This window comes from Trachemys scripta, chromosome 1 (assembly GCF_013100865.1).
Source record: "Trachemys scripta elegans isolate TJP31775 chromosome 1, CAS_Tse_1.0, whole genome shotgun sequence".
NCBI classification, from domain to species: Eukaryota; Metazoa; Chordata; order Testudines; family Emydidae; genus Trachemys; species Trachemys scripta.
Genome location: NC_048298.1, coordinates 266,976,924 through 266,999,864, shown reverse-complemented (window position 1 = coordinate 266,999,864; position 22,941 = coordinate 266,976,924). Strand labels below are relative to the sequence as shown.

At 42.0% G+C, this 22,941-nt stretch overlaps 1 protein-coding gene across 13 annotated transcripts in view; it reads right to left on the bottom strand.

Annotated features, from left to right (window-relative positions):
* The window catches only part of MYCBP2 (MYC binding protein 2), a 395,137-nt gene that overhangs the window by 313,014 nt on the left and 59,182 nt on the right, over positions 1 to 22,941 (bottom strand). For 12 of the 13 annotated variants that reach the window (XM_034758293.1, XM_034758294.1, XM_034758297.1 and 9 more), the window contains exons 5-9: positions 11,155 to 11,351; positions 8,715 to 8,957; positions 8,350 to 8,421; positions 6,546 to 6,642; positions 2,737 to 2,810 (exon numbers count right to left, since the gene is read on the bottom strand). In XM_034758293.1, the coding sequence (XP_034614184.1) occupies positions 2,737 to 2,810; positions 6,546 to 6,642; positions 8,350 to 8,421; positions 8,715 to 8,957; positions 11,155 to 11,351 (683 nt within the window). The remainder of the gene's footprint in view (positions 1 to 2,736; positions 2,811 to 6,545; positions 6,643 to 8,349; positions 8,422 to 8,714; positions 8,958 to 11,154; positions 11,352 to 22,941) is intronic. The other variant, XM_034758295.1, reaches the window with a different exon arrangement.

The following is a 22,941-nucleotide window of genomic DNA, read 5'->3' as shown; positions in this document are numbered from 1 at the left end:
AAGTGGGCTGTAGTCCACGAAAGCTTATGCTCTAATAAATTTGTTAGTCTCTAAGGTGCCACAAGTACTCCTGTTCTTCTTTTTGCGGATACAGACTAACACGGCTGTTACTCTGAAATTCATTCAGTGGTATGTTTATTGGTTATCTTAGAATAGGGTATGGATGTTTTGTTTCTTCCATGGGGCAAAAGTCATGCTGACCAATTTTTAGTCTTGGCAACTTCACAGTGTATGTTTACTAAAAGGCTTTAAGTAAACATTTTCTGGTTCATTTCATAACAGCTAAGTAGTAAGTGTGCTTAAGAAAAGCAACAAAATGGTCAGAGTCTGATACTTCTCTTGCTACAAATACCTTAACACGGTCAGATAACACAAAACGCATACTTTTATGCTAACATGAAAACTGTAACATGACTTTTTGGGGTACTTTTGTCACTGTTGTCCATAGACATTTCAGGATACATATTACAGATCTGTTTGCACTCCTCAAATAGAAATGAATCAAGATTAGAATCAAAACTGATCTATTTGTGTCACAACCTATACAATTGGGTTTTTCCCCTCATACCAACTTAATTTTTCTTCTTAACAGCAAAATAGCATACAAGGAAAGAGAAATGTTAGATAAGAATCAGAGGACTGACTACACTGACATCGGAGATTAAAGGAATGTAGGTGTTAAAGACTACAAGTATTCAACAAGCTATCCTACTCCAATTTTCAGCTCCTAAAAAAATTCAGTGGTATATTCAAATAAGTCAAATCAATCTGTGCAATGTGAAGTTCAATCCATTCTTCCATTTTTACTGCTGAAAATGGGGGGGGGGGGGGGGATTAAAAGCATTACTTTTTTAAAAAACTTGAAAATTAGAAGGTGTTTTAAAATATAATAAAGTAGAATATTAGGGATAGCTCAGTGGTTTGAGCATTGGCCTGCTAAACCCAGGGTTGTGAGTTCAATCCTTGAGGGGGCCATTTAGGGATCTGGGGCAAAAATCTGTCTGGGGATGGGTCCTGCTTTGAGCAGGGGGTTGGACTAGACGACCTCCTGAGGTCCCTTCCAACCCTGATATTCAATGATTCTAGATGAGTTTCCTCAGTTGCCATTTGGAAAAGATCACACACAAAATTTAAATATGGTACAAACTATTCCACATGAACACTACCATCAAGAACTTGGCATAGCAAAAAACAAAAAGACATGCTATCACGTAAATACACAAAACAGATCTGAAATAGAAGCCCATAGACAAACCTCCCCAAACTTTGAGGAAGTTCAGCTTTGTATCTAGGTCCAGACTTTACATCTCCAGATTCTTTATAATGGACAAGGCCACTTAATCACATACTAACAGCTTTTCACTTTAGGGAAGTTTGGATTGAATGTTAATTACAGATTAGAGTTTTACACCTACAAAATGTTTCTATTTCATGCACATTTCATAAAGGAAGTTTGATACTTGTGTACTGAAGTCAATTTTCAGTTACATGAATGAAAGGAGGATCTGGAACCAACACCTTTCCCCACATTCTGTTCCTACAGTATAAAAAACCACCAAAAATGAAATTCACATTTGAGGATGAAGTATCTGTAGGTATGCCCAATAGAAAATCCATCAGGGTAGGTAACTATTTTTAAAGGATTATCCATGAAGGTAGATATTCCTAATAGTAATATAATACTTTGTACTTAATGCCTTGCAGTCAACCACTTTACAAACAAACATCAGGAGGTTATACCTTAAGATCTCTTCAAAGAAAAGAAGTATAAGGACCACTTTTTACAGATTGGAACCTGAAGCAAAGGTTAAATGAACTGCAACAGTTACACAGGAAATCCATGGCAGAGTCAGGAAGAGAACACCTAGATCACTTAACTCATTGCTTAACTCATTTTTCACAAGATAAACCCTTTCCATATTAATAGCAGTCCCTGCTGAAAGGTCTCGCCCAGAGGACTGAATCAATGAATTTGTGTATGGGGCTTTAAAAACCAAATGTTTGTTTACCGTATTTAATTTTACTATAGGATGAGCAGCCAATCATGGTTTTGCTATTAGATTGTTTCCCCTTCTCCTGCCAAGCAAGACAATGCTGCCTCTAATGAAATCAACAATTATCCATCATTTCTTCAACAACAGAACATGAAACCTGATACCATTCCCAAATGTCACACTGGAATTCAATTCATCACATTAAGTGTACCATTTTTTACTACCTTATCTGAAGGAAACCTGTTTTTGAAAGAAATATGCGGAAATCATCATAAACTGAAGAAACTCCGAAAGGGACAATAGTTAAGGTATGCATGCCCTGTTAGCCTCAGTGTTCTTTTGAAACAGAACATGCTTTACTGAAAAGCATCACTCAAATTACTTGAAAATATACTCTCATACAGCATGACCTAATGGCAAGGAAGTCCAGCCAGCCACATTAAAATAAACAAAACCAAAACTATTCAGCCCACAGAATCTCATGTACAGAAGCAGAGCTACCAAACCGATTGTAAAATATACGTCTGAAAAGAATGTTTTGCCACTATTGAAGATGAAGTAGTATGAAAGCTAAGCCCTTGACAGATGCCTGGCAATTTTTCATTTTCTCTAGCTATGTGTTTTTGCCTTTATCTACGCTAGCCAAAAGGAGTCCCTCTTTTTATCTGGAAGACAACCACTTAGTTCAGTGACATTTTTGTTGGCTTAAAAAAAAAGTCTACTCTATACATTGAATACTTACATCTCTAGAAGCTGCTATCTGATTAATGTACTCTCCATCAGTGAAAAGGATGTTCTGCCCTTCAGTATGGCAATCTGTGTAGGAAGGAAAAAATTAAGTATTCTGCATTAATTCACCTCAATTAAAGACATTCTATTCTGTACCTTTGCCAAAGCATTATCATTGGTGTTAAAGGAGATTGCCCAAAAAGCAATCATATTTAAGAGCCCATTTTTGCAGAATACAAACTAGAGTTTTTACAGGTTGTTCTTTACTAGGATTTTTCTTTCCAACATTTTTTCTTTTCATGTTTTAATAATGAATGTGCACAAAAACTTCCCAAAAAATGCAATGTTTACTACTATCTTCTTCTATAATTATTAAACCATACAGTATCTGGAGCAAAGGGGGTTTCCACAATACTAAATGCTTAGCACAAGAGCAGTCTATATGTGATGGGTAACCCAGACTACTATGAACACGTTTATATCCTTAATATATAACATGTTCGATTTTAATCTTGCAATTTTAAGTAAAAACATTTTATTGGAGCCAGTAGCTTTAAGGAGAAGGCCACTCAACTAGATTTTTTTTTTTTTTTAAATCAGTATTGGTAGCACAATTATTATTAAGGTTGCCTGACATTTCCCATTGTAATAGTTTGTTTTTAGTTGTTTATATCTTGGCCAATCTTTACCCATTTGTGCTAAAAAAAATTTATGCTAAGTGTTTGCCTCAGGCTGTGGTCATAAAGGCACCTTGTCCTTTGAGAACTGTGTGTAAGGAGACTCTGCCATCAGAGCCTGCAACTCACACATACTCCTTGTGGATGTTAACACAATCAAGTATGCAGTTTTCCGACACAAAACCTGAAAGGGACAAGATTCCAGGGGATCGAACGAAGGTCCCATTAAAGCTCCTAGGACCATGGTAATGTCCCACAAAGGAACTGGCTCTCAGACTGGAAGATGGAGATGAAGAAGCCCTTTTAAGAAACTTGTTGCTATGGTATTGGAGAAGACCGATCTTCCCTGAATGGGAGCTGAAACACGCATATTACTGTGAGATGCACTGACAGTGAGCCAAATGCAAGTCCCAATGACTAATTGCAGCAAGTACTCCAAGATGTTCTGGATAGAAGCCAGCGTAAGTTGAACTCCAAAGGCTAATGACCACACTGAAAATCGCTTCCATTTCGCTGAATAGGCTGTTCTGGTAGAGAGTTTTCTATTGTTGGGTAGGACCTGCTGAACAACCACCCAACACTGCTCTTCCTCCTCATTTAGCCATGAAGCAGCCACACCGTTAGTTGCTGGGAGCTGAGGATGGGATCCAAGGTATGGCCATAATACTTAGTAATTAGGTCAGGATGGAGGAGAAGCAGGATGGGAGGCTGAACTGATAGTGCAAGAAGGTCGGAGAACCAGCACTCCTCAGCCACACCAATGAGAACTTGGCTCGACCCACCTTCAGCTTGAGGATGACCTGTGGGATGATCAGGATCGGGTCAAAAGCTTAGAGGAGAGCTGACTGCCAGCTGAGATGGGAAGCATGGGACAGGGAGCCTGGACAGAGGACCCTTCAAGAGCAGAACAGATGACACTTCCTGTTATCCCTCATAGCAAACAGATCAATTGTTGGGATGCCCAAAGCTGCAAAGATGAGCCAGAAAACACTAGTCTTCAGAGACCACTTGTGACGCAGAGAAAAATTCCTGCTGAGGTGGTCAGAGATGATTCTGGACCCTGGGGAAATGATTGGCTAATGGAGTAATGCTCTCCTCAATATAGAACTGCCACAACATGACTGCCTCTTGGCAGAGCATCCAGGAGTATGCACCCCGTTCCTTGTTCAGATAATACACTGCGGTGAAATTGTTGGTAAATATGTGAACCACTGAGACCCTGATACAGTCCAATAAAGTGTGACATGCATTGTAGATGGCCTGAATGTTGATATACAGAGAGGAGTCTTGCTCCAACCAGAGACTTTGAACTTTCAGTGACCCCAGGGGGACCCCAATCCCTCAGGGGGGCGTCGGTGACAACAGACCTGGTTGATAAGGGCCAGTCAAAGGGAACACCCTGGCAAATGTTCTCTGGAAGCGTCCACCACTGCAAGGAGTCGAGGACCAGTTGAGGAAGGCAGGCCAACCTGTCCAGGGGGTGAAGAGTCAGATAGTAAACCGTCCTGAGCCACATTTGGATGGGATGAAGGCAATCTTGCAAAATAGACCACCAGCGTGCAAGCAGATATGTGGCCCAGGAGCACAGCTGAACTGTATGGGAAGGCTGAGACTGCAGACTGATTCAAAGGTGGTGAATCACCAGAAACTGACTGTTGGCAGAAATGCTCTCGAACTCAGAGCCTATTCCAGCCCCAATGAACTTGATTATCTGAGTGGGAACCAAAGTTGATTTCTTAATGTTTAGGATGAGACCCAGACGATCAAGCAAGCACAGTGTAGTGGCGACATGAGAAAATTTCCTTTCTCGACCTGCCCCACAGTAACCAATCATACAGATATGGAAAGATATGGAGTCCTTTCTTCCTAAGATATGCTGTCACGACAACCATGCCTTTGGTAGAAACCCAAGGGGCAGAAGATAGGCCAAATGGAAGCACCATATACTGAAAATGGAACTCTGCTACAATAAAATCGAAGGAATTTTCTATGGCCTGAAAAAATAGCCACATGAAAATAGGTATTCTGAAGTTCCTGGGCAGTCAACCAGTCGTTCGAAGACAACGTGGGGAGGACAGTCAATAAAATGAGCATTCAGAATCTCATAGATGTATTTGTTGAAGCGGCAAAGATCAAGAATGGATCCTCCCTTGCATTGGGAACCACAAAGTACTGGGAATAGAAGCCATGACTCCGGTGTCCCAACAGAACCTCCTCCACCGCTCCCAAAGCCAGCAGAGAGCAAACCTGCTTGACAAGCAGTATCTTGTGAGAGGGTCCATGAAAGATGGGTGGAGACGGATGGACAGGAACTAGATGGCATAGCAGTCTGCTGGTGCTTAGGATACTGCTGTCAGTGGTGACAGAGCCCCAAGCATTGTGAAAGCACAACAGCCGACTGGAACACTTCTCTGAACCAAGCAGTCAATATGGGCACTTGGGACATGCAAGGGGAGGGCGTGTAGACTGAATGAACACCAGACCAGACTGCCTTCTCCTATGGGATCTATACCATTATCTGGGGCAGTCCCACTGTCTCTGGGGCAGGAAAGGCTGCCCAAATATGTCCTGTGGACAATACTGCTGCTGATCACTGTAGTAGCACCATTACACCGCCAGCTTACACACACCCAAGGAATGTAGGGTAGCCATAGAATCCTTGAAGGAGTGCAGAGTGTCGTCTACCTTGTCTGAAAGCATCGCTTGGCCACTGAAGAGCAAATCCTCTATGGCCTGCTGCACATCATGAGCAATGCCCAAATTCTGCAGCCAGGAAGCCCTTCCCACTGACATTGCACTGTCCACATTGGCAGTCAGGTCAGTGTAACTTACATCACTCAGGGGGGTGGCTTATTCACACCTCTGAGCAACAATACTTATACCAAAGCAAGCTGTAGTGTGTACACAGCCTTAGAGTTATGCTCTAGTTTCACCAAGCTGGTGGAATAGACGTAGGAATGTCTGGGTGAAATAATATGGCCAAAATTATTTAGAGGTCAGACTTGGTGACAACTATCCTTTCTGACCTTAAAATCCATGAATTACTTCTCTGTCAGAGCCCTTTTCTGTTGATCTTCAGGGTATTGTGTGAAAGCTCTCTTAAAAAGTATTCCCACCACTCTTGGTAATGTCTAGAATTTCGTACCTGGCAAAGTGACTGTACCATCTTGTTCCAAGGTTTCAGGGTTTATTCTTATGGCTGTCATAGTGTGATTGTTCACATCTCTATACAACAAATAACTCTGGTAAATTAAAAACAAAAAACATATTAGAATGAAAGTATAACCTTCATAAAAACTTTTAAAGGAATATTATCAAACTGAAAATCATTTACTTTTTTTCTCTTTAGCTATTTGTTTTCAAAATCAAGTTTTTCTCATCTTCAGGTTCACACCTTATTCTCTATGCTAATGCTAATGCAAACTGAGTTGAATACACTCTGGAATTCCTACTTCCTTGTGCACCAGCACGGTGACATTGTGCTCTGGAAGCCATTTGCTCCCACTCCAGTATTCGCTTCATAGAAATAAGATGCAATTACAATAGCAATTACAATATCAACTGTTCAAATCTGTGTATTAGAGACGTGAATGTAGATGTATTAAAAGGTTAATGGAATTTTTAAGTGTTGTTTACGGTTATGTATTCCTATTTATACCACAGTGTCACCTACTAGGTAAAAATCACTTTTACAGACAAAAAAAATAGATTCAATGTATTTCTTTTCTCCCCAAGCACTACAGAGTAAAGATATCTCCACAAGACACAGTAATTCTGATGACAGCAACCCCAACACACATGGTTACAGCCAATAATTTGTGTTGTGGTAACGTTCCTCCTCTCAACCTTTGCAGGCTGTGTGAGGGAGATACTTCACAACTATAGATTTCATCCTCCATGGTTTCCCTAAGAACAGCATCTCTTCACCTCCTGGAGAAGCCCCGTACATAGCAGTAGCCCAAGTATAGAGTACTTCTGCGGAGTGCCCATGGACCATCCTGTACACATATGTACTCTCCCAGGCTGGATCACAAGTTTCTTCAGATGCCAACCTGGGAGGTTTGAGTAGTACAAATATGAAATACAGACAACGCTGTCTATGGAAAAGAAATTTAGAAATAGTGAAGATTGTGTTGACCACATTCCTCTGCAATAGACAGAAAAATCCTACAGACGGAAAACATCTTCCTGCTTTGATATTTTGTGTTAATACATATTTTGATAATATATTTGTTAAAATGTTAAACAAAAGATGATGTACTGTACAAATGGAATAAATTTAATATATTTTTAATAGAAGTATTTAATTTAAAAGATGCAAGACTGAGTAAATCAGCAGTTTCACAAAGCGGTAAGGAAATCACAGGATTATTTGAGCTCAAAATGATGAAGATGTTATAAATCTTGCTAAGAATATAGTTCAAAAAGAAAGAAGTAAAACAGTACTGAAAGAAAACCTACTAGTAACTAAACATGCCATTTTTTGGTTATATTAGAAATAGTAATTGAGCTTTCCAATACAATAGTCTAAAACAGTGTTGTACTGCTTTATAACTGCAAAGCCATGCTTTTAATATTTTTTTGCATTGCCTAAAAGAGAAATACAAAATGTATTAAGTTTTATTACAGAATTCAGAAACAAAACAGTGCGAGATCTTCAAATTTTAGAGATAATATTGCAATATAGTCTGGCTACAGTGGACACTGCCATTATCCCTTTTCTATCTGCCAGCATAAAAAGAAAAAAAAAAAAAAAAAAAAAAGAAAGAAAAAAGGTCTCTTCCCTATCCACAACAGAATTTTTAACTACACTGGACTGGCTTTATTACTTTACAGCCAGATAGAAAGGAACGATGTAATACTTGTATAAAGCTATCCTAAACTGTGCTACATTTGAATTAAATATTAAGTTATTTCTTTTATGTTTTTTGTTTTATGTATTCTCCTACCTGAGCATACCCTAACCAAGACTTTTTTTCTTTTCTGTTTTTGATGCGGGATGTAGAATTGTATATATGACCCTGTAAGGTAACAAAAAAGTTAGTTTGACAATTGTTAGAATGACAGTTTTATAGTTAATCTTTTATCATCTAGAAACATTATCTTCTACAGTGATGAGAAATGAGAAATGAAAAGAAAAAGAAATGAGAAGCTGGTGAACAAACACTACAAGAATTTTAAAATCAATATATTTAAAAAAGAATTATCAGTATTACTAAGTTACAAGACAATCTAAAAGTCAAGCAAGACACCATAAAATGTCATTTAGATTAAATTTTCAACTGCTATCGTGAGTTTTCAGGAGTCACATTACCCTCACTGTCCCACTGTAGCCAGAGCCGATTTTGTAAAGTCCATCTTTGCATAAAAGGTACAGGAAGAAACCATCATTCTGAAGTAAACAATGGTCATCTTCATCTACAGAAATTTCTTTCAGTGGCCATTTGTGCATCAGGGCTGCTTTCTTTATCCCATTACTGAACCAGTCCTGGATTTGGATTTTGCCCACCAGAACTGCCTGTACACTCCGCTGAAGAGAGTTTAAGATAGTTGGCACCTAAATGGTAAAGAAAACCCTATGAGATGGTACAAAACATTACAGTTTAAGCAACATATAGAGGTGAAAATAAAGCTTTAGTCACTAATCCTGGCTCTGAAAAAGTTAGAGACACGATGTGGGTGAGGTAATATATTCTATTATAACAACTTCAGTTGTGAGAGACACAAGTTGGTCCAATAAGAGACATGACTTCAACCACCTTCTCTCTCTAATATCCTTGGACCGAGACAACTACAACTACACTGCATATCTGAAAAAAGCTGTTTTGCTAAAATTTAAGCCTTAATTTATGCTTTCTTTCTTACTAATGAGAAATACATGAAAAGAGGTAAGATTTACTTCCTACAAACTCCAACTGATTTACTCCATAATATGCATGGCAATCCAAAATGGATCTCCTCTTCTCTATCTCAAAACTGATTTCAAGAGTGAATGAAGACCGTAAATTTCAATGTATTTCTGTTTGGACTATCAATTAATCACAGTTAACTCACATGATTAACTCAAAAAAATTAATCAAGATTAATCAATCACATGTTAAACAATAGAAAGCCAATTAAAATTTATTAAATATTTTGGATGGTTTTCTACATTTTCATATATCTTGTAATCTGTGTTGTAATTGAAATCAGTGTATATTATTTTTTATTACAAATATTTGCACTGTAAAAATAACAAACAAAAGAAAAGGTTTTTTCAGTTCACCTCATACAAGTACTATAGTGCAATCTCTGTCGTGAAAATGCAACTTACAAATGTAGATTTTTTTGGTTATACAACTGCACTCAAAAACAAAACAACATAAAACTTCAGAGCCTACAACTCCCCTCACTCGTACTCACTCAGCCAAATCGCTAAGACAAACAAGTTTGTTTACATTTACAGGAGATAATTCTGCCCTCTTATTTACAATGTCACCAGAAACTGAGAACAGGCATTCGCATGGCACTGTTGTAGCCGGCATTGCAAGGTGTTTACGTGCCAGGTATGTTAAACATTCGTATGCCCCTTCATGCTTCGGCAACCATTCCAGAGGACATGCTTCCATGCTGATGACGCTTGTTAAAAAAAATGTATTAATTAAATTTGTGACTGAACTCCTTGGGGGAGAATTGCTCTGTTTTACCCGCATTCTGTCATATATTTCATGTTATAGCAGTCTCGGATGATGACCCAGTACATGTTCATTTTAAGAACAGTTTCACTGCAGATTTCACAAAACACAAAGAAGGTACCAATGTGACGTTTCTAAAAAGATAGCTACAGCACTCAGCCCAAGGTTTAAGAATCTGAAGTGCCTTCCAAAATCTGAGAGGGATGAGGTGTGAAGCATTCTTTCAGAAGTCTTAAAAGAGCAACACTCCAATGCAGAAACTACAGAACCTGAACCACCAAAAAAGAAAATCAACCTTCTGCTGGTTGCATCTGACTCAGATAATAGATATAAACATGCGTTGGTACACACTGCTTTGGATTTTCATAGAGCAGAACCTGTCATCAGCATGGACGCATGTCCTCTGGAATGGTGGTTGAAGCATGAAGGGACATATGAATCTTTCGCGCATCTGGCATGTAAATATTTTGCGATGCCAGCTACAACAGTGTCTTGCGAACTAGTGTTCTCACTTTCAGTTGACACTGTAAACAAGAAGCAGGCAATTATCTCCTGCAAATGTAAACAAACTTGTTTGTCTGAGCGATTGGCTGGACAAGAAGTAGGACTGAATGGACTTGCCGGCTCTAAAATTTTACATTGTTTTATTTTTACATAATTCTACATTTGTAAGGTCAACTTTCTGGATAAAAAGACTGCACTAGAGTACACGTATTAGGTGAATTGAAAAGTACTGTTTTCTTTTTCTTTTTTTTTTTACAGGGCAAATACTTGTAATCAAAAATAAATATAAAGTGAGCACTGTACACTTTGTATTCTGTGTTGTAATTGACATCAATATATTTGAAAATGTAGAAAACATCCAAAAATATTTATAATAAATTTCAATTGGTGTTCTATTATTGTTTAACAGTGCGACTAAAACGCCAATTAACCATGAATAATTTTTTTAATCACACGATTAATTGCAATTAATATTTTTAATCGCTTGACAGCCCTAATTTCTATATTAGAATGCTTCCAGGACTCACGCATATGACCAACCAAAATTCTTGATGTAGAATAGGTTTAGTACAACACCTGAATAGTCTGACAAGCATGACTGCCATTATTGGTGAGAATAGCAGAGACCGCCTGCAGTGTTCTTCCTGTTTCTCCCCAGGCAGCTACCAAACTGAACAGGCAAGCGCAGGAAAGTGCTGTCAAGGATTGTCCAGTACTGTCATTCACTCCAGTGCTACGAACAGTTATTTCCAGAAGAAGCTGGAAGAGAGACTCTGTGAATAAAATATAACAATTACATAGGCATAACAAATCACCAAATCATATTAAGCAGTTTTCCAATTCTGTAAAATCAGTTAAATTAAAATTTAAAAGATGCATATACTGTATCACTCCCCTGCAAATTTTGAGTTATTTTTGTCCTACATTAAGTTATTTAACTGAAAATTATGTTTGGTCATCTGCATTTCATATCAACATAATTATTAAAAATTAAGTAAATTACCTGATTAAACCAACACACACATCCACACAAGATTCATCTCACATGCCTTGTCACCCAAATTTAATACCAAAACATGCTTAGACTCCTCTGTCATGTTCAAATCCTTTTCAGTTACAACATATACACATTACATACACATTAATTCCTCACAGTCACACTTCAGTGCACGGACTTAACTCTGACGTCAACTAGCTTAATCTAATTACATACATATGTCTGTCACTAAGTAACGTATAAACTTCTTTGCTATCCCTACCTCCAACAACCCAACAAATAATTCTCCCCTGCAAAGGATTGTGGAAAAAACAGTTACCTACCTTTTGTAACTGTTGTTCTTCAAAATATGTTGCTCATGTTCATTCCATTCTAGGTCTGTGCACATGCCAACATGTACTGTCAGAGATTATTGCCTTAGCAGTACCCGTAGGGTCGGCTATGGCCCCTCTGCAGTGTCACGCTCATGCAGCGGTATATCAGGTGCCACCGACCCTACGCCCACTCAGTTCCTTCGTGCCAGCAACTCTGACAGAGGGGTAGGAGGGTGGGTAATGGAATGGACATGAGAAACACATCTCGAAGAACTACAATTATGAAAGGTAGGTAGGTAACAGTTTTTTCTTCGACAGCTTGCTCATGTCTATTCTATTCTAGGTGACTCACAAGCAGTAACCTCGGAGATGGCTCACAGATCGCAGCCTTGCAGCTTGCAGTACAGTTCTGTTACAGACCATGTCATCTCAAGCTTGCTGGGTAAGTGCATAATACAATGCAAACGTGTGGACAAACGACCAGATAGCAGCTAGACAGATTTCTTGAATCAGCACTTATCCCAGGAAGGTTGCTGATGACTCTTGCGCTCTAGTCAAGTGAGCCGTCACGATACTCAGCGGAGGCACCTTTCGCCAGCTCCTAACAGTAGCAGATGCAGGCTGTGATCTAAGACGAGACTCTCTGGGAAGACAGTGGGCAACCCTTCATTCTGTCTGCAACAGTAACTAACAACTGCGTCGACTTACAGAACAGTCTTGTGCTACCAATGTAGAAGGCCAATGCCCATCTGACATCCAGGGTATGGAGCCTGCATTCCTTGTCCGTGTTATGAGGCTTAGGACAGAAAACCGGTAAGTAAATATCTTGACCAGTGTGAAACTGGGAGACAACCTTGGGCAGAAAGGCCAGTTGCAGATGCAGCTGGACCTTGTCCTTATAAAAGTCCGTATAAGGCAGTTCTAACATAAGTGCCCCCATCTTGGACATCCTACAGGCCAAAGTTATAGCGACCAACGAAACCGTCCAAGAAAGAAGCAGGAAGCCATGGGTTTGATGGGGGGGGAGGCACATGAGCCTTGACAGTCCCAGATTAAGGTCCTAGAGGGGAACCGGATCCCAGACATGCGGGAAGAGGCACTCCAGACCTTTCAAGAACTGCGCCATCATGGGATGGGCGAAGACCATCCTGCCTTGAAACTGAGGATGGAGCACCGAAATTTCTGCCAGGTGTACCCTGACCAAAGAAAGCGACAGGCCCTGGAGCTTAAGGTGCAGCAAATAATCTAGGATGGCCTGTAGCAGAGCCTCTGCAGCGCGAAGGTGTCGATCTGAGGCCCAGCACATGAACTGCTTCCATTCTGCCACGTAGGTAGCCCTGGTGGAGGGTTTTCTGCTGTCTAGTACGATCTGTTGGACAGCAGCAGAGCACTCCCACTCGTCCACACTCAGCCATACAGTAGCCAAGCAGTCAGGTGCAGTGACACCAGAGTCGGATGCAGCAAATTGCTGTGGTTCTGGGACAGCAGATCCGTCCAAAGAGGCAACTGCAGCAGGGAGGCTGCTGAAAGACTCAGCAGCATGCTGAACCAGAGTTGACAAGGCCACGCTGTCTTGTTTCACCTTGAGCGGGACCCTGTGGACCAACAGCACCGGTGGGAAGGTGTACATCAGCACTCCTGACCACAGAATCAAGGGGATATCTGACAGGGAGCCTTTGCCCCTGCCCTGAAGAGAACAGAACACGTGGCACTGGACATGAACAAGTCCACCTGGGGAGTCTCCCACCTGTGGAAGATTAGGGTGACCACCTCTGGGTGGAGTGACCATTAGTGGTGAGATGAGAAGGTCCTGCTGAAGTGATCTGCCAGGACATTCTTGGTTTCAGGCAGATAGACAGCTACCAGATGAATGGCACGGCGCCCACATAAGTCCCAGAGGCTGAGCACCCCCCCAACAAAAAGCCAAAGACCTGGTGCCACTGTGCCTGTTGATGCAATACATTGCAGCAGTATTGTCCATCAGAACCTGCACCACCTTGCCTCTCAAGTGGGACAAGAAAACCTGGCAGTCTGGGCGAACCTCTCTGAGCTCCCTGACATTGATGTGAAGGGCTAGATCGTTTAGTAGCCAGCAGCCCTCAGTGTTGAGCTTGCCCAGGTGGGCTCCAAAGCCCAGATCTGAAGTGTCCAAGACCAGGGTGAGCGACAGGGACGGGGTCACAAAGGGAACTCCTTGCAGCACCAACTTGGGATCCAGCTACCAGTCCAAGGACAAGAGGATGTGGCTCAGCACTGTGACCACTTGGTCCAGGGCGTGCCTGCTGAGGATTTAGACCAAGGCTAACCACACCTGCACAGGCCTCGGACGAAGTCGGGCATGGCTGACCCATCAGTCGCAGGCACGTGTGGGCTGTGGTGAGCAGGTGGCTCTTTACGTGGTAGATCAAGTCCAACACGGCCTGAAAATGCACTTCCGGAAGGAAGGCCCTGGCCTGTGTGGAGTCAAGAACTGCTCCAATGAACTTTATGCATTGGACTGCTTTAACATGGACTTTAGTGTGTTTATTAACAGGTCCAGGTTGCTGGAGGTGGACCGCACCAGATCGAGGTTTCTTTGCACCTGCTCCGGAGAGCTGCCCTTGATGAGCCAGTCGTCAAGATACGGGAAGATCTGAACCCCTTGACATCTCAGGTAAGCCGCCATCAGCGCCACGCATTTCGTGAACACCCCGGGAGCCAAAGACAGGCCAAAGGTTAGCACCGTGAACTGGAAGTGGTGCCCAGCCACTATGAAACGCCTGTGACCCGGGAATATGGAGACATGAAAGAAAGCATCCTTTAAGTCGAGAGCGGCATACCTGTCCCCCCAGATCCAGGGAAGGGATAATGGAGGCCAAGGAGATCATGTGGAACTTCAACTTCATGAGAGACTTGTTGAGGCCCCACAGGTCCAGGATGGGTCTGAGGCCTCCTTTGGCCTTCAAGATTAGGAAGCAGCAGGAGCAGAATCCTCTTCCTACCATGTCCCAAGGAACCTCCCGCACAGGCCCCAAGCCCAGGGGCTTCTCAATCGCCTGAACGAGGAGTTGCTCATGAGAGGGACGGGGAAGGGAGGTGGGGGAGGAAGGGGTAGCCAAAAACTGCAGGGTGTAGCCCCAAGCTACTATGTCCAGGACCCAGCACTTCAACTTACCCCACAACCAGGCCGAGAGGTAGGGAGAGAGGCGGTTGAGGAAAAGGAGGGAAGGAGCTGGTTGGCTAACTAAAGCACCGCTCTCGGGCACACCCTCAAAATGACCGCTTCTGCCCCCTAGATGTTTGGCGGGCCCAGGCTGGGTGGGTGAACAGGAGGAGGAAGGGCGCCGGTGCTTAAACTGGCATCCCATCTTATAGAGCCCTGATGGGGTTGCCAGGGTCTTGGCAGTGGAGGCGGTTGGAAGGGCTTCCTGGTTGATTGTGGCATGTGCATGCCCAAGGAGCCAAAGGGAGCTCTAGTATTCTTAAACCTGTGCAGCCTGGCATCTGTTTGTTCGGCGAAAAGACCAACCCCATCAAAGGGGAAGTCCTGAATCAAGCTCTGCCTCTCCTGGGAGAGGCCCACCATTTGCAGCCAGTAGCTGCATCGCATGACCACCGCCGATGCGACCACCCTATTCACTGAGTCCACTGCGTCCCACGCCATTTGCAGGGAGTATCTGGCTGCCACAGTACCCTCCTCTACCAGGGTGCCAAACTCCTGAGCCAGACCTTCAGGAAGGGATTCCTGGAACTTTTTAAGACGGTCCCAGAGATTAAAGTTCTATCTGCCCAACAGGGCTTGATTGTTTGCCACTGGAAATTGCAGGCTGGCTGTTAAATAAATTTTTCTCCCGAATAGATCGAGCTTCTTGGCTTCCTCATTCTAGGGAGTGGAGGAGGAGGGACCTTGTTTGTCCTTCTTGTTGGCCGCAGACACAACCAACGAGCTGGGGGAGGGTGGGTGGGTATAAAGGTATTCGAAACCTTTGGCCGGAATGAAATACTTTTTCTTGGCTCGTTTCGAGGTGGGACAAATGATGGAAGGGGTATGCCACAGGGCCTTGGCTATCTTGAGAACCCCTTCATGCACAGCAGGGTGACCCAGGTGGGGGTAGAGACCAAGAGGACATTGAAGATGGTGTCCTCCTGCTCTGCCATTTCCTACACCTTGAGCCCCAAGTTCTCGACCGCGAGCCAGAGAAGGGATTGATGCTCCCTGACATCATCCGGTGGGCTAGCTCTTGAAGGTCCCACGACTGCCTTGTCCAAGGATGACGAGGAAGATTGGACTGCTGGGGGAGGTCCTGAGGTATCCACCACCATCGGAGAAGGAAGCTTAGGGGTGGGCACACGTTCCTCCGCCCCAACCTGTGAATGGGCTTCCGGTACCAGGCCCAGTGCCAACTGTGCTCTGCTGCAGCTACCAAGGAATGCTGCAAAGGGGGCATCGTCGTGACCGGTACGCCCCATGCACTCCAATAAGACCACTGCGTTGGCCACTGGCCGTGTTGCCACTGTGGTGCCCCCAAAGGAGCAGGTTCCGGTGCCCAATCTCATCAATGGGACCTGGGCAATGGGCTGAACTGGTCCTCCGTACTGGAAGAATCACCTTCTGGCAACCAGAGAGGGGCTGCTGATACCTGTGTTTGCTTACTGGTCATGGCCACTGTCGACTGTTGACCAGGTGTAGTAAACTGTTGGGTTTTACCCTGAACCAAATTTGGGAACCCCTGCACTAAGGCAAAAATCTCCAACGACTACGCACATGGGTACATGCAGACCTACAATGGAATCGACATGAGCAAGCACTTGAAAAAGAAGGAAGCAGTAGCAGGAAACGAAGCTGAACTGTATGAAGCAGACCAGGCAGTAGAAAAAACAGTGTGTACAGGGGGACACAGGAATGGAAGGGCTTCCTGGCTGATTGTGGCATGTGCACAGGAATGGAAGGAGAGCAATTGCGGGGCCGGACGGCAGAAGGTGCTCAGCTGCAACCTATAAAGGCATTGGCCTTTGAACAGCTTGACACCTAGCAGCCGCTACCTGGTGCAATACATTGCTTTGGTGCTCTGAAACTGGACTCCACACTCACCCAAGACCCTCGGCTCTGTTCTTTACTCCCCTTCCAATTTTTTTGCTCAACCTCCATGCACCTTGCTGCCTAGGTTGAACCCCTGGCTCCCCAGAATATATTTGAGGATTGTAAGGCTGAGTATCAGAACAGGAATAGCTAATGAATCTTAATTCCATCATAGAATATCAGGGTTGGAAGGGACCTCAGGAGGTCATCTAGTCCTTGTTTTCGTGAAGTTAAATTGAATTGACCAATAAGGATTAACATTATTGAGGTTCGTATTTTAGGACTGTCAGGGATGGTCTAGGTATACTTAATCCTTCCTCAACACAGATGATCTTTTGTGGTCCCTTCCAGTCCTACATTTCTATGATTGACCTATCTCTGAGATCTTATAACTTGTATCTGTGTAATTGTGGCGAGACTTTTTAAGATACATGGGTCCAAAAAACAACTTGAGAAGAGATTATTAAAGAAGCTAAATTTTAATGTTTGCTGTGCCAAAGTTACAGTACCTTTGACCAAATTTTATTGATAATTCAGCTGTCCCTGGAGAGTTGAGTGTTAAGTTTAGAGACGAAATTCAAATATTAGTGAAGGATTTTATCCCTATTTTAAATGTAACCTGTAGTACAGCCGTCACTATGGAGAAACAAAGGGTGCCTTTATAAAATGCCATTTGGTATTCTCTTTTTGCCCAGAAATGAATATTATCTTTAAGTACTTATTAATATTATTCCTAATTTTTTTGAAAGACTGATATGTTTAAAAAGTGAAGACTCCATGTAAAACTCTACAGATCCTGCATGAGCTTTTCCATTTACTTGTTGGCTTGTTGGAAGCAGAGATACCAAAGAGATTAAAAAAACAAAAAACATATTATACTATACATGGCATCTTTCACTGCAGAGGATCCCAAAAATATTTTGCAAGCTATTGTGTATACACTGTGTATATAGTAATCACTTTACTCACCCCTGAAATCAACCACCCATTCCCACGTGTAACATAGCAGAAACTTAAGAAATTTAACTTATGTTCTCTTTTAAAACTCACTGTTATGCTTCAGTAGTAACTATCTCTGAATTATATTACAGTTGCCAAGCAAAAGCCATTTTTACACTTCAAGTGTCCAATATTGGCCCATATTTAATAGATACGGATACCAAAAACCAAGAAAAGAAGTTAAAACAAAAAAGTCTAATGAGCCAACTTAAAAGGCACCCACCTACATCTTAACCCCCTGAAGCTCACATTCATACACTCAGGCCTGTAATCTGGTGTCATCTTTGACTTAACCCTCTTACCGGTTTCACATATTCAGGTCTTTTCTATATTTTGCCTTCTTTTCTTAAACAGCATCTCTAAAATCCAGTCATTCCTCTCTGTCCATACTGGTGAAACTCTTGTCCAAGTCCTCATCATTTTATGTCTTGGCTATGGAAACCTTCTTCCCCTTAAGTTTATTAAGAATAGAGCTGCTAAAATCTTCTTGGGTCATCATCCCTACCACATCAACCCTTTTTTCAAGTGCCTGACCTGGCTTCACATTAAATACAGACTCATTGTCTTTACTTTTAGGACCCTTCATAACTTACCCCATCCTACTTAACTGGTTTAGTAACTTCCCTTTATACTGACTTTGGCATATGCTCTAGCCAGGGCCGCCCAGAGGATTCAGGGGGCCTGGGGCAAAGCGGGGGAGCTTGTACTCACTGGGCAGCGCTCCGAGTATGTGGCGGCGGCAGCATTTCGGCAGTGGGGGGCCCTTCAGTCGCTCCACTTCAGCAGCGCCGAAGGACCCTCCACCGAAATGCTGCCGAAGACCCGGACTGCTGCCAGGTGAGGAAAGGAATTCTCGGCCAGGGCTCGCAGGGCCCGTGGCAATTTGCCCCCCCCCCCCCCCCTCGGGCAGCCCTGGCTCTAGCAGCACTTTCTACCCATCAGTCAGGTTCTCCCTTAAACATCTTCATGCTTCCTCCCATGCTGCCCCTTATGCACAGGGAGAAAACTCCCTGATGGAATCCAAACAACTACTACCTTATCCTCCTTCACACCCTCCTTAATATCCACCTCTGCCATAATACCTACTAAAAACCCAGCCTGAAGATCATGGAGGCAAGCTGACACTGTTCCTCGTCTTTCCTTTTCTTCTTCCCTTCCTCCCCACCTGTAACCCCAATTTTAAAAAAATATATATATATATATACACACACACACACACATAAAAAAGCTGTGCCAATTCTTCACAATAATCATTTGCTTGTCTGTTATATCCACATCCTCTACCCTTCATCTGTTTATGTCTTTAGATTGTAATCCCTTCAGAGCAGGAAATGTCTCTTTTCTGTGTTTGCTCAGCACCTACACAGTAGGTCCTAAGCCTTTGGCACTATCATAATAGAAATATTTACTAATAATAACCTTATCTGGACTGAGTTACAGCCAAGATAGTCAGAAGCAATGAGATTACAGAAACAGGGTTTGAAGTAAAGGAGCCAGAAATCAAGATCAGCCTTACTGAAGCCAAAAACATCTTGAAATTCACTGCAGGGCACTCTTCACACTTTCAAAAGAGTAAAAATATCTTGTAATCAAAGGCACAAAAAGTTGATGAAAAACAGAATCCGCCTAAACACACTGCCATTCATGCACAGGTGGATAACCACCACCTTTATCAGTCTTTTCCGTACACAGGTCTGAATTCATTCAAGTTCTTATACCACGCTCTTCACAACAATAACTGAGTGCCTTCCAAAGTTTAAATAAAGTAACAAATATTTACCATGTATAGTGCCCTCTCTATTCTACTCTCCACACTAATAATGATCAAAGTAACCTGTGGAATCCAAATGTAACTAGATTTGCCTCATCTCAACTTTCTTGACAAACATTGGGTAAAGCTGTAAATGAAGGTCTCCCAAGTAAAGATCTAACCATGGCTTAGATAAGTACGACTTGTTCTTAATCAGTCATAGGCCCAAGATATCTCTACTTGCTTTAATCAAGCATGAAATACATTGATTCATCTCACAAATGGTTTGCCACAACTATTCAAGCGCATATGAATCCCTGGCAAAATTAAATAAACCACCAGTATAAGCTTTGTGTTCCTCCCTTCTAACTCTGACCCTATTTCTCAAAGTAATCAAAGCAGCCTAATTTATCTGTAAAATAATTTTAGATGGCGACATTTTTGGGAGAAGAACATGTGATTATAGACATGTTTGCACACCATATAGAACCATCAACAATGACCATTGCCAATAGCAACATACAATCTATTGCATACCAGAAGCACTCCAGGTTACTCAAGACTAGAGCTGAGCCAAAAAGAAAAAAAGAAAAAATTTAGCAAAGAGTAAATTCTCCAAAAAGAAAAGTATTTTTCAGGGTACTTATGACTATTTGCAAATTTGGAACAAATTCTATGAATAGTTTTGCATCCTCCCTCCCCCCAAAAAAGTCTTTTGAATCAACATTTTGTTTCAAAAATGCTGTTTCAAGTATACATTCAAAGCATTTAATTTGACCCAAATTAAATTTTTCAGTTTTTGTTTCTGTGAGGGGAAGAGTCAGTTTTGATTAAAAACAAAACATTTTTTCCAAGATTTTACAGTTCAGCCACTGAAACAAAAAAAATATATATATATTCAGTCGTCTCTAATCAAAACTGCCCAGTAGTTCCATTGATCTACGACAAGAAGGATGGTTCAATGGCAAGGGTTCCAGCAAGGGACTTAAGACCCTGGTTCAATTCCCAGCTCTGCCACACAATTTCTGTGTAACCTTGGGTCACAGAGACCTTAGTCTCTCTGTGCCGCAGTTCTTCATCTGTAAAATGGAGATAAAGCTTCTCTACCACACAAGGTATCAAGATAAATGCATTAAAAGATCATGGTGTTCAGATAGGTCACTGATAGAGAATGACAGATTTAGAGGTGCTCTGTAATAATTTATTAATACTCTATGTCGACCTGCTAATTGGGTTGCTTTCTATAAGATTTTATCGGTTTAACTCAATAAGTGTCTGTCTGAAGAAAAAAAAAGTCCGGAAAGAAAAAGTACGTCTCAAGATAAGCCACCCCTCAGCAAATACTGGAGAGAGTGTTAATGGACAGTGCTAGAACCATTGTCTCTGAGGCCTCCAGCTCAATCTCCAGCTAAGCCTCTGGAACGGACTTTGATCAGGTGGATCAGTGATAACTCAGGGCCTCTATCTGTCCAACAATGAACTCTGGTGGATATTATGAAGTTATTCTGAATTTCTCATGATACTGTTGTATCATGGAAAGCCCATGTATGTGTATCCACCACTGTGGGCAAGACCTGCACCAGACACACACCAGCCTGAGGACATGAAAAGTACTTAATCTGCTGACCAGCCATTAAGAGTTAAGGGAGTTTGCTAGGGGAAGACACATCCTCTTGTCTGAGTAAAGGGGGAAGTTTTAAAACAGTGGAAATTTACCAGAAGGCAGAACAAAGAAAGCCACATGTTGGGATGGGGGCATACAAACACGGAAAGCTTGGCGCAAGACACAGAAACCACTGGGCAAGAGAAAGGAAGGGCACACACCAGCCAAGAATAGAGAAGGCAAGCCAAGCTGAAAGACTGAGGGAGAAGCAATCCAATATGCAAAAGTCCAATGAGGCAGGGTCACCTGCCTACCTTCCTGAATCCAGATGGTTCCCCCCAGACTCTGAAGGAGAGCTAGTGAGGGCATTGCATTTAGGGTGTTCATTATTTTCTAAATGATCTGTACTCTTGTGTTTTATCTGCTAAGTAAAAGAGCATTTCACATTTTTAGACTCCACTCAAAGTGTCTGTGTTATATGCTTCACTACTACATGCCTCCTGAGAAAGTTAAATGATTACCAAAGATGTGTGCTTCCAGGCTGAGTTCTAGGAGGGCTGTATTTAGGCTACCGAGGCATCTTGAGGGTCAGCATTGGCTCTGGGTGCCTAATGCTCCATTTCACTGAAGGGGTGGCAGACAGAGCTGGTGCCCAGGTAATGTGCCAAATAGGCCAGGGGAGGAAGTAGTGCTGTGATTCAATCAGTTTGAGAAGTGTCTTTCCAAGACACAAGATTCCAGTATATGGGTATACCAGGGGCCTTTAAAACCTTTGAAATGTTGTCTCTGTAAAGACATGATGAGCTTCTCGAAGATTAGCTTTTTCTAGGGCTATAGATTAATTGCAGTTAACTCACGTGATTAACTCAAAAAAATGAATCACGATTTTAAAAATTAATGGCAATTAATTGCAATTTTAATAGCACTCTTAAACAATAGAATACCAATTGAAATTTATTAAATATTTTGGATGTTTTTCTACATTTTCATATATATTGTATTGTGTTTTAATTGAAATCAAAGTGTATATTATTTTTATTACAAATACTTGCACTGTAAAAATGATAAAAGAAAAGTTTTTTTCAATTCACCTCATACAAGTACTGTAGTGTAATCTTTGTGAAGAAAATGCAACTGAAAAAAAATCTATTTGTGTTACATAACTGCACTTGAAAACAAAACAATGTAAAAAACTTCAGAGCCTACAAGTCCACTCACTCCTACTTCTTGTTCAGCCAATCACTAAGACAAACAAATCTGTTTACATTTACAGGAGATAATGCTGCCCTCTCCTTATTTATAATGTCACCAGAAAGTGAGAGCAGGCATTTGCATGGAACTTTTGTAGCCACCATTGCAAGGTATTTACGTGCCAAATATGTTAAACATTCATATGTCCCTTCATGCTTTGTCCATCATTCCAGAGAACATGCTTCCATGCTGATGAAGCTAGTTAAAAAAAATAATGTGTTAATTAAATTTATGACTGAACTCCTTGGGGGAGAACTGTATGTTCCCTCCTCTGTTTTACCCACATTCTGCCATATACACCTCTACCCCGATATAACGCGACCTGATATAACACAAATTCGGATATAACGCGGTAAAGCAGTGCTCCGGGGGGGCCGCGCACTCCGGTGG